Source organism: Chlorocebus sabaeus, chromosome 10 (assembly GCF_047675955.1).
Source record: "Chlorocebus sabaeus isolate Y175 chromosome 10, mChlSab1.0.hap1, whole genome shotgun sequence".
In the NCBI taxonomy this organism is placed as follows: domain Eukaryota; kingdom Metazoa; phylum Chordata; class Mammalia; order Primates; family Cercopithecidae; genus Chlorocebus; species Chlorocebus sabaeus.
Window position 1 is genome coordinate 78275595 of NC_132913.1, and position 14736 is coordinate 78290330.

General features: G+C 38.6%; 2 protein-coding genes across 4 annotated transcripts in view; one reads left to right on the forward strand and one right to left on the reverse strand.

Moving 5' to 3' along the window:
- Positions 1-8296, forward strand: part of GLS (glutaminase) — an 86079-nt gene extending 77783 nt beyond the window's left edge. Inside the window, exon 18 of one of the 2 annotated variants that reach the window (XM_007965664.3) lies at positions 5575-8296. In XM_007965664.3, the coding sequence (XP_007963855.3) occupies positions 5575-5731 (157 nt within the window). In that variant the 3' untranslated portion in view covers positions 5732-8296. The remainder of the gene's footprint in view (positions 1-5574) is intronic. The other variant, XM_007965668.3, reaches the window with a different exon arrangement.
- Positions 8297-12092: 3796 nt separating this feature from the next.
- STAT1 (signal transducer and activator of transcription 1) overlaps positions 12093-14736 on the reverse strand; it is a 44747-nt gene continuing 42103 nt past the window's right edge. For both annotated transcript variants that reach the window (XM_007965669.3, XM_073019881.1), the window contains one exon: positions 12093-13643. In XM_007965669.3, the coding sequence (XP_007963860.1) occupies positions 13629-13643 (15 nt within the window). In that variant the 3' untranslated portion in view covers positions 12093-13628. The remainder of the gene's footprint in view (positions 13644-14736) is intronic.

The following is a 14736-nucleotide window of genomic DNA, read 5'->3' on the forward strand; positions in this document are numbered from 1 at the left end:
ATGTGCTGCTGGATTCAGTTTACCAGTATTTTATTGAGGATTTTCGCATCAATGTTCATCAGGGATATTGACCTGAAATTTTCTTTTTTTTGTTGTGTCTCTGCCAGGTTTTGGTATCAAGATGATGCTGGCCTCATAAAAGGAGTTAAGGAGGATTCCTTCTTTTTCTATTTTTTGGAATAGATTCAGAAGGAATGGTACTAGCTTCTCTTTGTACCTCTGGTAGAATTTGGCTGTGAATCCATCTGGTCCTGGACTTTTTTCGGTTGGTAGACTATTAATTACTGCCTCCATTTCAGAAATTATTATTGGTCTATTCAGGGATTTGACTTCTTCCTGGTTTAGCCTTGGGAGGGTGTATGTGTCCAGGAGTTTATCCATTTCTTCTAGATTTTCTGGTTTATTTGCATAGAGGTGTTTATGGTATTCTCTGGTGGTAGTTTGTATTTCTGTGGGATCAGTGGTGATATCCCCTTTATCATTTTTTATTGTGTCTATTTGATTCTTCTTTCTTCTTTATTAGTCTTGCTAGCAGTCTATCTAATTTGTTGATCTTTTCAAAAAACCAGCTCCTAGATTCATTGATTTTTTAAAGGGTTTTTCGTGTCTCTATCTCTTCAGTTCTGCTCTTAGTTATTTCTTTTTTTTTTTTTTTTTTTTGAGACGGAGTCTCGCGCTGTCGCCCAGGCAGTGGCGCGATCTTGGCTCACTGCAAGCTCCGCCTCCCGGGTTCACGCCATTCTCCTGCCTCAGCCTCCTGAGTAGCTGGGACTACAGGCGCCTGCCACCGCGTCCGGCTAATTTTTTGTATTTTTAGTAGAGACGGGGTTTCACCGTGGTCTCAATCTCCTGACCTTGTGATCCGCCCACCTCGGCCTCCCAAAGTGCTGGGATTACAGGCGTGAACCACCGCGCCCGGCCTGCTCTTAGTTATTTCTTGTCTTCTGCTAGCTTTTGAATTTGTTTGCTTTTGTTTCTCTAGCTTTTAATTGTGATGTTAGGGTGTCAATTTTAGATCTTTCCTGCTTACTCTTGTGGGCATTTAGTGCTATAAATTTCCCTCTAAAACACTGCTTTAGCTGTGTCCCAGAGATTCTAGTACATTGTGTCTTTGTCTCATTGGTTTCAAATAACTTACTTATTTCTGCCTTCATTTCGTTATTTGCCCAGTAGTCATTTAGGAGCAGGTTATTCAGTTTTCATGTAGTTGTGTGGTTTTGAGTGAGTTTCTTAATCCTGAGTTCTAATTTGCTTGCACTGTGGTCTGAAAGGCTGTTTGTTATGATTTTTGTTCTTTTGCATTTGCTGAGGAGCGTTTTACTTCCAATTATGTAGTCAAATTTTAGAATAAGTACGATGTGGTGCTGAGAAGAATGTATATTTTATTGATTTGGGGTGGAGAGTTCTGTAGATGTCTATTAGGTCCGCTTGGTCCAGAGCTGAGTTCAAGTCCTGAATATCCTTGTTAATTTTCTGTCTCGTTGATCTAATATTGACAGTGGGGTGTTAAAGTCTCCCACTATTATTGTGTGGGAGTCTGAGTCTCTTTGTAGGTCTCTAAGAACTTGCTTTATGAACCTGGTTGCTCCTGTATTGGATACATATATATTTAGGACAGTTAGCTCTTCTTGTTGCATTGATCCCTTTACCATTATGTAATGGCCTTGTCTCTTTTGATCTTTGTTGGTTTAAAGTCTGTTTTATCAGAGACTAGGATTGTAACCCTGCTTTTTTTTTTGCTTCCCATTTGCTTGGTAAATATTCCTCCATCCCTTTATTTTGAACCTATGTGTGTCTTTGCACATGAGATGGGTCTCCTGAATATGGCAGACCAATGTCATTCTGTGTCTTTTAATTGGGACATTTAGCCCATTTATATTTAAGGCTAATATCGTTATGTGTGAATTTGATCCTGTCATTATGATGCTAGCTGGTTATTTTGCCCTTTAGTTGATGCAGTTTCTTCATAGTGTTGATGGTCTTTACAATTTTGTATGTTTTTGCAGTTGTTGGTACCCCTCATGGGTTTTTTTTTTTTTTTTTTTTTTTTTTTGAGACAGAGTTTCACTCTTTTTGCCCAGGCTGGAGTGCAATGGCGCGATCTCGGCTCACCGCAACCTCCACCTCCCAAGTTCAAGCGATTCTCCTGCCTCAGCCTCCCAAGTAGCTGGGATTACAGGCATGTGCCACCACCCCGGCTAATTTTGTATTTTTAGTAGAGACGGGGTTTCTCCATGTTGGTCAGGCTGGTCTTGAACTCCCGACCTCAGGTGATCCACCTGCCTCGGCCTCCCAAAGTGCTGGGATTACAAGCGTGAGCCACCGCGCCCAGCCCCCTCATGGGGTTTTTAACAACACGGGGTAGATAAGATAAACCTTTAGAGAAGCATAAATTTTAAGATGATAATTAACACTGAATGTTCTCTCTTAAGATTTGCAAAGAAGCCAGTGATTGGTGAGGACAGTGATTCGACATTTATGCAGCCAGATTTTGTTTTTAATAATAATGTGAATTTTATCAGCATACAAACTTGCTCACAATATTGAGACATACAAAATGGGAAGGCTTCTAAACAAGCTAAAATGTGTAAGAAAACTTGTTAACTCTAAATGAATATATTGGAGTTTGTTGAAATTTCTGCATTTGGTTGGAATCAGTTTTGGGAAGGCTTCATGGAAGTTAAATTTTAATCAGTGCTTCGGGGAAGAGATGAGATTGAACGCACGGAATGAAAAGAAGGGCATTCTATCTGTCATGGGAAAAATATGCCTAGAATACCTTCTGTTCCTCCTCTTTCCCTCCTGGTCGACATAGCAAACTGCTATTCATCCTGCAGCAAATGCTGTCAACAAAGTGGTCAGGGAAGGGATAAGAACGCAGCTTACACATACACATGTACAGTAAACTCTAGATTCATATCCTTGGAAATTATGTACTGGTGTGGATGAATCAGTGAGTAATGAGAATAAAAGTTTAGAATGGGATAAAAAACACACTTGATGGTGGTTTGATATGTATTAGGAGTTTGGATTCATTTGAGAACCAGGAGCTGTATTAAGTTTGGAGCAAGTTGATTACACTTTAGCTATTTTGCCTTTCTGTTTATTAAGCTTTAACTCTTTTTTTTTTTTTTTTTTTTTTTTTGAGACTGGGTCTTGCCTTGCCACTCAGGCTGAAGTGCAAGTGGCATGATAATAGTTTGCTGCAGCCTTAACTTCCTAGGCTCAAGCGATCCTCCCACCTCAACCTCCTGAATACCTGCAATCACAGGCACACGCCACCATGCCTGGCTAATTTTTTTTTTGTTTTTTTGTAGAGACAGAGTCTTACTATGTTGCCCAGGCTGGTCTCTAACTCCTGGGTTCAAGCAGCCCTCCCACCTCAGCCTCCCAAAGTGTTGGGATTACAGACGTGAGCCATTGAGCCTGGCCAACTATCTTTTTTAAAATTAGGGCTTGGGTTTTGTTGGTTCAGCTCTTAGCTTGCAAGAAATGCAGAAAACTTATGTCAGTGTCTGACAAATGTTAGCAATTTTGTAAGTGTGCTAACACTTTGGTTATCTAACTTTATTCCTGTAGTTGTAAAAAAGCACCATGATTAAAATGACCTTTATTGGCAGTATTCTAAAACCTCATGTTAGGGTGACATTCTTCCCTTTCCCCAAATTTTAATACCCATCCCAGTTTTCTAGAGCAAGAAATTGAAGAGCATTTTCCTCCTGCGTTTATAATCCCAACTAAAACACTACGTAATACATGTTGGAAATATTACTGTGCTCTGTATATGTATTTTTTTTTTTTTTGCCCTAAATTGGCCTCTAGGAATATTAAAGTAGATGTACCCATCTGATAAGAAAAAGTGAGCTAAGTAACTTGATAACTAGGCATTCAGCAAGTCTTTTTCTCTATTTCATAGAATCAGTATCACCTTAAATTATAAAATAGGTTTGAGCAAAATTTGGGTATTCTTGAGACAGAGTCTTGCTCTGTCACCCAGGCTGGAGGGCAGTGGCGTGATCTCATTCACTGCAACCTCCGCCTCCCAGGTTCAAGCAATTCTCCTGCCTTAGCCACTTGAGTAGCTGGGATTACAGGCGTGTGCCACCACGCCTAGCTAATTTTTGTATTTTTAGTAGCGAGGGGTTTTGCCATGTTGGCCATTATGGTCTTGAACTCCTGGCCTCAAGTGATGCGCCCACCTCGGCCTCCCAAAGTGATAGGATTGCAGGCATGAGCCACTGTGCCTGGCTGAAATTAGTGTATTCTTTAACGTTTATATTTTTCATTATTTCACAGAAGAGTTGTAAAAAAGGTAACACGCAGTTGACATTCCATTTTTCCAGAAAGACAGATAATTACATACTATAGAGGATGACTCAAAAGTCTCTTTCAAGCCACTGACTTCCTAAACTAATGAAGGCCTATTCAAAGTCACTTCATTCAGCTGGTTTTTTTGTTTTGTTTTGTTTTGTTTTTTTGAGAAATACAAAGATACATGTAAAGTTTTACTTACCTGATTTTAAAAACAGGCTACCAAAATTTACCCAAATATATTACAAAATGAGACTGTTTTAAAAACCTTTTGTTTCCATATTGTGACTCCACTAAGCGGGTAAAAAGTTCAGGACAGAGATGGAAAGGAAAGAAGGAAACAGGAAGAAGTGAAACTAGGAAGGTGGTGACAGTGGCACATGGATGAAGAAAGAGAGATTAGCAGCCATGGAGAATTTTGTAACGTAAGTAGAGAGAGAGGGTAGGAAGTCAGGCTTCACAGTTTGTAAAGTGTAAGGGAACTACCTATCATACCCTGTCACTGACTAGGGCTGTGAGTTATGTAGTTCTTCTGTCTCCTCTTGCAAAAGACTTACCACTTCTGGCAACTCTTCATTTTTTCGTATCCTTGAATTTTCATCGACATCACTCTAAACAGCACAACCCCAGAAGCATGGAAAGGGGAGTTATTAGTATGGAAAGGGGAATTGTTCTTCTGCTGGTGTAGTGGTCTGATTGAGTCCATGGGTTCCCAACCTTACCAGAGGTGATAAAAATGTCAATTCCTCTGGGGCCAATCTTGCTCCTCCAATGTGTTTTTGGCCCTAATGGGGTCATGGTTATTTCTAGACTTCTGAGACTTACTGTGGCTTTGAATTGACATAAACACAAATTTTCTGTCAAAGGCTAGAGTGATGGATGTTATATACCTGAATTTTCTTTGAACATTTTATTTTAAAAGAGAGACTTTGGGCTTTTCATGAAGCTAAAATTCTGGAACCCTAGAGCAGTCTATTATATCTGTCAACACAAGGACTTTCCTTAAAAAGCTCCCTGCATAAGCACTTGGATGTGTAAACAAGATCCTTTCACAGATCTTTCTCTCTTCCTCTCCATATCCCAACTTGTTTTGGAGACTACTTTTTGAATTATAAATCCCTTTCTGCATTTCTATTATTAATTTTTATTTGTAAAATTGCTAAAATGGCCATTTAACCTGCACTTAAAATCTGGGAATGTGGGGTGATCATCTTTGTACAGAAATTACCTAATGACCCTGTCCATGCTGTGCTACGTGTTTAGGTGGAATAACACTCCCATGGATGAAGCACTGCACTTTGGACACCATGATGTATTTAAAATTCTCCAAGAATACCAAGTCCAGTACACACCTCAAGGAGATTCTGACAACGGGAAGGAAAATCAAACCGTCCATAAGAATCTTGATGGATTGTTGTAATGGTCTCAAATCCCAAGATTTAAATCACTTACCTATTTAATTGTGGAAAATGATTATGAAGACCGTGTGTATTTCTATCTGGTAGTGATGTATATTTTACATTTGTCATTTCAGTGTTACTGGAGTTTTCTTCATTGTGCGCACAGGACAAATCTGATCTCTTTGGGAAAAAATAGAAATAAAACAGTCTCCCTCCATAATGTGAGCAATATTACCTCGTGCATTGTATAATTTGATGTAAAAGAAATAGTTACCAATGCTAGCTTAATTGTGTGGTCTTCCATGATTTATTTGTGTTTTGTGAATTTTCAATTTATGGTGATGATCTGCTGATATGCATTTATAAATTAAGCTCTGTTGTACAGTCTGTCCAAATGGGTCAAGGTTGCCTTTAGAAGCAAATAGTGTGATTTTCAAGACTTCAAATACAAATTTAGTTTGAGTGTTTGAACAACTATATGCACTTATGGTTGTGTGTTTAAAGTGTCTCTCTCTCACCCTAGCTTCACGATGTGACTCTTAAAAAAACTATAATAGTTAACAACTGTTAGTAAGATAGACCAATTCTGATTAGACTTTATCAGGGAATCTGTTTAAGGATATGTTTGGTGACCAAAACATATGTGTGAATGTAGTTATAATACTTTTGAAAATTTTTCCTTTTTCTATATCCCCTTAGTCCAGCCTCTCTTCTCAGACATTTAGCTCTCTGCCTCTTTCCTTCAGCTGGGAAAGTGAGTGCTGGCATACTATGCAGTTTTTATGTTTTCCATAGTAAGTCAGAAAATGCCTCCTATTTCTGGCATCAGAACTTTGCCATTTGTCTACAGAAGACGAACCAGAGACAAAATTACTAAGTATAAATTAGTCAAGTTTACCAGTCTAAAAAACGAAGGGATGTGCAACCGCAGCTCTTTAAGAAGATATTTTTTTAGCTTCTAGGGTAAAGATAAATTCAGAAATGCTCTAAGCTACCAAAGTTATTCTGAAAGTATGGGAACTGCTACAACTAACATTTGTTTCCAAGCCTGTCATTAAGAGTCTGCACCAAGAGATTTGTCCTCCTTGGGGGACCATTGGATCATTCCAGATTTCTTGTGATTTTCTATTGTGTAATTCTTGGTGGGCTCTGTAGTTTAATAATAAGAAAAAGGCCATTTCATTTTAAATTGTGACCTATAATTTTCTTTGTCTTGGGTTGGTAATTCAGGATTCATTTGGAAAGTGGGTAAAAGGGGCTTCAAAAAACTGATAGAACAGGATTTTCTAGGAATTACACATACATTTTATCCTGTCATACCTCGAGATAAAGAGGCATGTTAGTGAGGATTTCTGATATTAAGCACACACACACATGCACACAAATGGACTTCTCTGAAGCTGTGTTTAGTGAAATGAGCTCAAGTACATGAATGTTAGTTGTTGCCACATACAGCAATTTCCTTTTCCTTTTTTTCTTCCTATGAGCACACACTGCTGCTTCTAAGCTTTACCATGCCTGATGGCACCTTACTCCAGCAGCCTCCAGGTGCGTTCATTTTCACTTCCAGTCTAAGCCAGTGGCTCCAGCCACTGCCCTCCCATTACCTAGATGGCACCTCCTTTGGTGAAACCATGGCCAATGTTCCTTAGCTGCACCAGGCCCAAAGCTGTTCCCACGCTTGAGCTTCCATGGGGAGGATGGTGAGTGAGCAGTTTCCTATCCCATGGATCTGTCAAGCCATGGAGACAGGTAGCATTTGCAAGATGCTGCACAGGAGCAGCATTATCCCCAAAGATATTACAGGGTAGACACGTTTTAATTGAAATCAATTGAGATAACTTTGCTCAAACAGCAGCATGCTTTGTGTGACTGAAATGAAACATTAAGACAGTTCAATTTGTGACTTCAAGATTACCAATGATTTTGAGGCTTTTCTATAATAAAAAGAGGTTCTAACCATTATTTGGGAACAAAGAGAGTTTTCATCTTTTTTCAGATCAAAACCATTCTGTAAAATCTTTGTTGTTTAATTAAATGTGCCCTTATTTACCCCTGATGTTATTTATGACTATGTGCCGATTCCTGCTCGGGCTGTTTGCTGTTGGCTGGTAATAATATATTTGATTTAAATGCTGTTGACTGTGCTATTAACTGCTGCCGTCAGTAAACTCCAAAGATCTTTTTGTTTTGGCTTTAGTTTCATATGTGCTTTTTCTGTATCATGAGAGCTCTATATGGTCATGTTATAGCTTTATATACATTGTTGTTTTTGCTGGTCTCATCTTTGGTAATAAGCTATACCCCACTGCTGCCCGACACTGCCCTTTAGCTGCAGAGCTGGATTAGCTATTGACCATTTTATGCTGTTGTCTGTCTGGCAGGGACTGAATGACCTGATGTCAGATTTAGATTCTTCCTGGGGATTATACAGCTATGAATGTATTTGCTTCTAAAACCTCCCAAAGTGAATCTAATCTTAAAACTACAAGTTGTAAGTATTCTGAAATTGGGAAACATTTATTTTAAATGCAATCAGGTAGTGTTGCTTTTTACAGCATAATAAATATATGTATCAAAAAAAACTGTGTGAAAAAATGAATTTTCTTAAAACATTTAAGAGCCAGGAACTCCACTGAGCATACAGACCATGTCTGGTTGGGTTCCAATCCATTTCTAATGCCTGCTATAAAGCTAGGTGGCAAGGTGTCAGATGGGGTTACCACAATGACTAGGACAAGAATCCTGTGTGTAGTTCATCTTTGAAGGTGAGGGATATGCAGGCATGTCTCTAGTCCCCTAAATGCAAACACTATCCTTTTACAGTTAGGATGTGCTCAGTAAATACTTATTGAATGGAACCATTAAACATACCCTTGAATGAGAGGAGAGGTTATTTTCACAAAGCCTTAAAATTTATTTAGAGAGTTGAACCTAGTACTGCCACACTAGAATCTGAGTGTGACCAGCCAGTAAACCTCAGCTCCTAATTTATTCTGTGTGAGAATAGCATTCGCTTCCAATGCCAGAAATCCCCGGTCTTCAGAGCACTCTTTCCTTTCAGGCCAGGGGTTAGTGTATAGTTTTCCAACCATAGAGAAAGTACATGAATGCCATGACTGTTACATTTTCATTTATCAACGTTATCTGTCACAAAGTAAGTTACTTTGCTAGAAGAGTCACTGCATTACCGGCATTTTAGAACTGCGATGAGCCAGGTACTATGCAAGGTGACAAGTGGGGTTACCACAATGATTAGAAGAGACATCAGAAATTCTCTAATCTAACTCACTCTTTTATAGATGAAGCTGAGACCCAAGAGTGGGCTGTGATACAGAACTCTTAGTCCTGGGCTGTTGTTCTATGTTCCACAACACTGATTATGCCCAGGTATGGATAGAATATGCATATTAGCTTATTCATATGCACTATCTCCTATTAGCTAAGGCCTCTCCTCTGTGGAGTTTTAGAAAGAGGCATAAATGCTACAACAGAAAGTCCTGCAACACATAGTTAACTTCAGCTATACATATATACATCCATGGATAGGAGCAGGACATCAGTGCAGGCGCAACAAATGTGTGAATAATCCTAAACAGTGAATAGTTATTTTTATTCTTGATACAAGATCATTTTATTTTTGTAGGACTTTTTTAGGAGTTGGGGTAACCTTCCTAATTTTACTTGCTAATCTTCATAGTAAAATGAGTAAATTCATAAATCATACACCAGATGGCCGAGGGAAGCAGCCCATGAATGTGTTAGGTGGCACTTATAAAAAGGCTTTTTGGGAAAGGATAATCTTACAGTTATGCAAGGAAATGATGTGATTCACTAGATTATATGTGTTTGGCAATGGAAAAGATTAGAAAAGGCAGTTTTTTAAAAAGGAGGCATGAGATACAGTAAAACAACTGGACAGAAGGTATTAAAGGCAGAGACTAGGGGCATTTATTTCTATTCTGGAGAATGAACCAGACTCCAGGCCTGTGTGTGCCCCCACTGTACCCCTTGCTTCCTTTCCAAATAGCCAGTAAAAAGGCTGCTATGAAGTGTGTCTGACAAGCAGTCCCAATGGCAAAAGAATATCAAGACTGTTTCAATTATGTATAAGAAATGTGGAAAGGCTACAAACAGACATAGGCATTAAGGTGTTATAATAGCTTTACAAAATATTATAGGAGAATTCAGAGTTTGATAATAGGTATTTGACAGCTTTCTACCTCTTAGAAAGCTTTATGTTCTCTGTAGACTCAAGATAACATTAATAAATAAGTTTAAGACTGCTTAAGCCTGCCTCTGTTGTTGTTTTTTTCCTTTTTACAATAAATCAAGCAAGGTATTTAATTTCTTAGTGAGTATGGCAAACACAAAACCCAAAGTGAGTTCACGAAAACTTGGAAGCTGAGGATTATCATTTAAGAGAGATAAAAGCTCATCTCAAAAAGCTCTAAAAACAATATTGTTTCTCTTCAGCTTTCCTAAAACTGGTTTAAATGTCATTTCTTTGAAATTGTATTTTTTAAATATAACATTTACATTATTTGTAGCTTCTGGCTGTTTGTATCATAAAACCTTGTTTTAATAAGGTGATTGCACTAGAATGTACGATCCGGTGTCTCAGAACATCTTCAGTTCCATAAAAGCAGGGATCTTTGCTTTTGTTTACCCATGTTTCCCAAACATCTAGTATAATGCCTGGCTCATGGCAGGTGCTCTATATAAATTTGATAAATTAATTAATGAATGAATCATAACTAACCAAAGGAAGCCACTCACATAAATGGTCCTTACTATGTTAATGTCCCAATTCAAAAGGTAAGTAGAATAATTTTCAAAACACTTTCTAGCTTTTTCCTGTCCTTTCCCTGGGTTAGTCAGTGACAGGACTGCTCTGTTCAGAAAGACTTGCCTTCATATTCCACTTCAGCTTTCAGGAAATAAATAGATTTCACTCATTTCATGCCATCTCAGAAAACCCTCTTTCCTTTAAAATTAGACATTTGTCCTCAGTAGCACACATAAGCTCTATGCTTATAAAACACTTTTCAAACTTACAAACACCACACGAGAAATACTCAAACACACAAATATTCCTTAAGTTAGGATCTACTCAATGACTTCTTATAATGGTTAATTAGGTAAGAATACAAACTTACACTAGTTAGCCAGGGCATATTTACTTTACTCCTTGGAGAGAGACCACTCTCAGTGTTCACTATAAATAACCTGTGTATTTCCTAGATGTAAATAACAACAGATATGGAGATGAGAATAATCATTCTGATTATGATGCCAGCATTATCAGGGAATAACACTGTTCCATGATAATAGCTAAATACAATTTGCCAGACTATGTCTAACTTGGTGATTATGCCTCTTCTTACCCTTTTTTTCCCCAGTACACAGTGTATTTTACTTTGAGAAGGCCTGGCTTTCTAGCTTTCGACATCTTTGGGAAAAAATGGCAGCTTTTTGTGTGGGTACAATAACTTCTCAGTAATAACTCATCTAATCATGGGGGTGTAGATTTTAGATGACTGCTTTGGAGACAAGACAAAATCCCATTTCTCATGTATTTTAAAATTAAAAACTGCTAATTTGGGGGTATTAGCAATACCCAGATTCATTTTAAAATAAGTGCTGAATCATTTGTATATTTGGAGACAGCTGTGGTCGCAAAGAACCAAAGTACTTTTGTTTGTTTGTTTGCTTTTTATGGTACCTATTACAGCTCTTTCCAATAATATTACTCCTCTGACCTCTTCCATTGACATATCTTAATCTGCCATAGCAATTCTGAGTATGCGTAGGGCAGGTAAGGACAACATTTAGGAAAAGAGTGTTATTAATCTTATTTTAAAATAAGGATTGAGGTACATGAGAAAAGCATCAAACTAATTCATAATGTCAGTAATTTTAAGAATATTTATATTAAATATTATTAATAAGAGATTAACAGAATTTTATAATTTTTTTTTTTTTTTGAGAGGGAGTCTGGCTCTGTGGCCCAGGCTGGAGTGCAGTGGCCGGATCTCAGCTCACTGCAAGCTCCGCCTCCCGGGTTTACGCCATTCTCCTGCCTCAGCCTCCCGAGTAGCTGGGACTACAGGCGCCCGCCACCTCGCCTGGCTAGTTTTTTTGTATTTAGTAGAGACGGGGTTTCACCATGTTAGCCAGGCTGGTCTCGATCTCCTGACCTCGTGATCCGCCCGTCTCGGCCTCCCAAAGTGCTGGGATTACAGGCTTGAGCCACCGCGCCCGGCCAGAATTTTAGAATTTTAATACTTCTTAAGAGTAAAGTCTCTTGGCTAGTAAAGTAAAATGAAACCATGCCAAATTCCCAAAGGGCAAAAAGAACTGACAGCTAAACCTCAGCAATTAGAAACAATATTGTTTTAATGTTGTCTTTGTTTTTTAGTCATTTCAACTGTGAAAGGCAACTGAAACTTAGGTTCTCACCATCTACATAAAAACTGAGAGAGGAGGTCTCAGATTGTGTGCAGTACCACGGAAAGCACTGTGTGCATATTATATTTAATGCAATACAGATACTTTAGCTTTAATTTTAAAACAAAACTCAAGAAAACTTTATCTCCGCCAAAGAAAAATACAGCATTTGCACGATAATAGAGTTGTGGTAGCAACAGTGGAAAAACAAGGTACAGCCACATAGACAGCAGTATGTGAAAGGGAAGAACCTTGTCAAACCCATCTCTTTTTGTGTCAGTGATTAGGAAGGAAAAAGGTAAAAAATACAGTATACTTCACAAAACATCATCCATTCAAAAAAGGGTCTGGAAAAAGCACAGGAAAGATAATGGAACCATTCACAAATGTAATTGTCAGAAAAACACATATATCAGCAAAATACATGCAGTTCTCAATGCAGTTACATAGGAAATGAGTTTTGAAATGATATGATTCTCATATTATCTCTGGTCAATGATTCAAGTTGTCAGTTACTACTTTTTCTACTCCTTTCCCAATTTTGTGGCTAATAGACTAAACACCACCCTAATTACAAAAAAGACAAAGTAGCCCATTTAAGAAACATGAATTAAATTTCTGAGTTTATCTACATCTATGATTAATTTCAACTTTTGAATGAGTGGTTGTGAATAGCCTAATTCCCTTGGTAGAACTGTAAAAATAATTGTATGTGACCAAGATGAAAGCAGAATGTATTCAAACACAACTTGTGAATTTGGAAATGTACATCCTTCAATTGATACTAGCCAGTGTCATTAAGCCATAACAACAGTAAAGCTAATATTCTCTCAAGAGAGAGAATTTGTCTTTGTCTTTAAATAGCCAATGTGAAAGATGTAATAAAATACACAACATTTTCCCCCTACCAGATGCATGCTGGCTACCTTTGAAAGAGGACTGATATAATTGTATATAAACTTGGCTTTGAACTATTTCACAGGTAAACCAATGGAAAACTGCCAGTCACACTTAAAGCAAAGAGAACACATAAGAATTCTCCCACAGAAATTTACCGTTCCTGCGTCAAGCAGTTCCCTAAATAACCACTGATTTATCCAACAACCTATAACAGTTGGGCACTGACTTTATGCATAGCATTTGCTAGATGTTGCTCAACTTCTCTTCCCAAAGGACCCTCTTTCTCGTCCTGATACTTTGGGTGTATCTGGATGTTTTTCACTTGTGAAACCCACTCTTCAGAGTATGCCTTTCAATTTTACCTTCAGTAAGATGCATGATGCCCTTCAGAGTAACTGATGTTTCTGAGTTAGAGAAAAATTCACTTGCTATCAACAGGTTGCAGCGAATTTGCGAGCCTTTCTTTCATTTCCCTAGAAACACAGGATGTGAAGGAACAGAGTAGCAGGAGGGAATCACAGATGAGAAGGAAAACTGTCGCCAGAGAAGATGAAAAAAATTCATGTTCTATACTGCGTTCATCTGTAAAAAGACAAAATGTGGTTAAGTTTATTACACTGATCTTGTGAAATGCAGATTCATACATTAAACATTGCTTGTCTATTCTAGAATGAAGTAGTAGGAAGATACTTGCAATGGCAAATAAATACCATGGAATGAGAGGGCCTTCAGCATGTCCTATCTATTATTCTGGGCTAATCAAGACCTTTTATATCACCTAAGCTGAAGGATTATTACTCTGTTGTCCACTGGCTTAATTTTGTGAATCCGTCCAGACTGCATAAAGCTTTTTGCTATTATACAAGTCTGGGGACAGAGCAACATGTCAAATCTGCTCATGTGAAACAAGGGTGTGGAAATGCTGAGCCATATGCCAGAGGTAGTGAGGAAGGAGAGGGAAATGATACATTTCCTCTAAAGGTCACTCAGTGGGTAAAATCAGTGACTGTGTTTCAGGTACAGGCTAAAGAAGCAGAATTACTAAGAACTCCTTCACCCTCCCCACCAGTGCCTTCTGCCCAGCTGCCTTGACCAGGACAACTTACAGTAAGTAAATTGTTCATCCAAAGGATACTAGCCTGCCAGTGACTTCCTGTCTGACTTCCACACTGGTGTTTCCCAAGACCAGATGCTTTCAACTGAGGATGATTCTGTCCCCTGGCAATGTCTGAAGACATTTCTGATTGTCCCATCTGGCTGCGAGGGTGCATGTGCTTACTGGTATCTATTTGGTAGAAGCCAGAGGTGCTGCTGAACCTCCTATGAAGCACAGGAAAGCTCTCCTGCCAATCCCCCACAAATAATTCTGTAGCCCCAAATACAGTAGCACCAAGACTGAGACACATGGCACTAGACTGGAAAGCCTCTGGAGAACTTTTTTTAATCCCAAGTGCTCAATAGCGTATGGTACATAGTGGGCTCTTAGGAAAATTATTTTGGATTGAAAAGCACAGTGAAAGTGTTACCCCTATGTTTCAGTCTGGCTCATGTTTCAAATGTGTGCTTAATAAGGTGGACTACAGGGGTAAAGAGAGGGAGGGAGGGGGAGATAGACAGATAGAGGAAGAGAGGAAGCCTGGATTCAGATCCTGTCACTGCGTGACCAGGGCGAGTG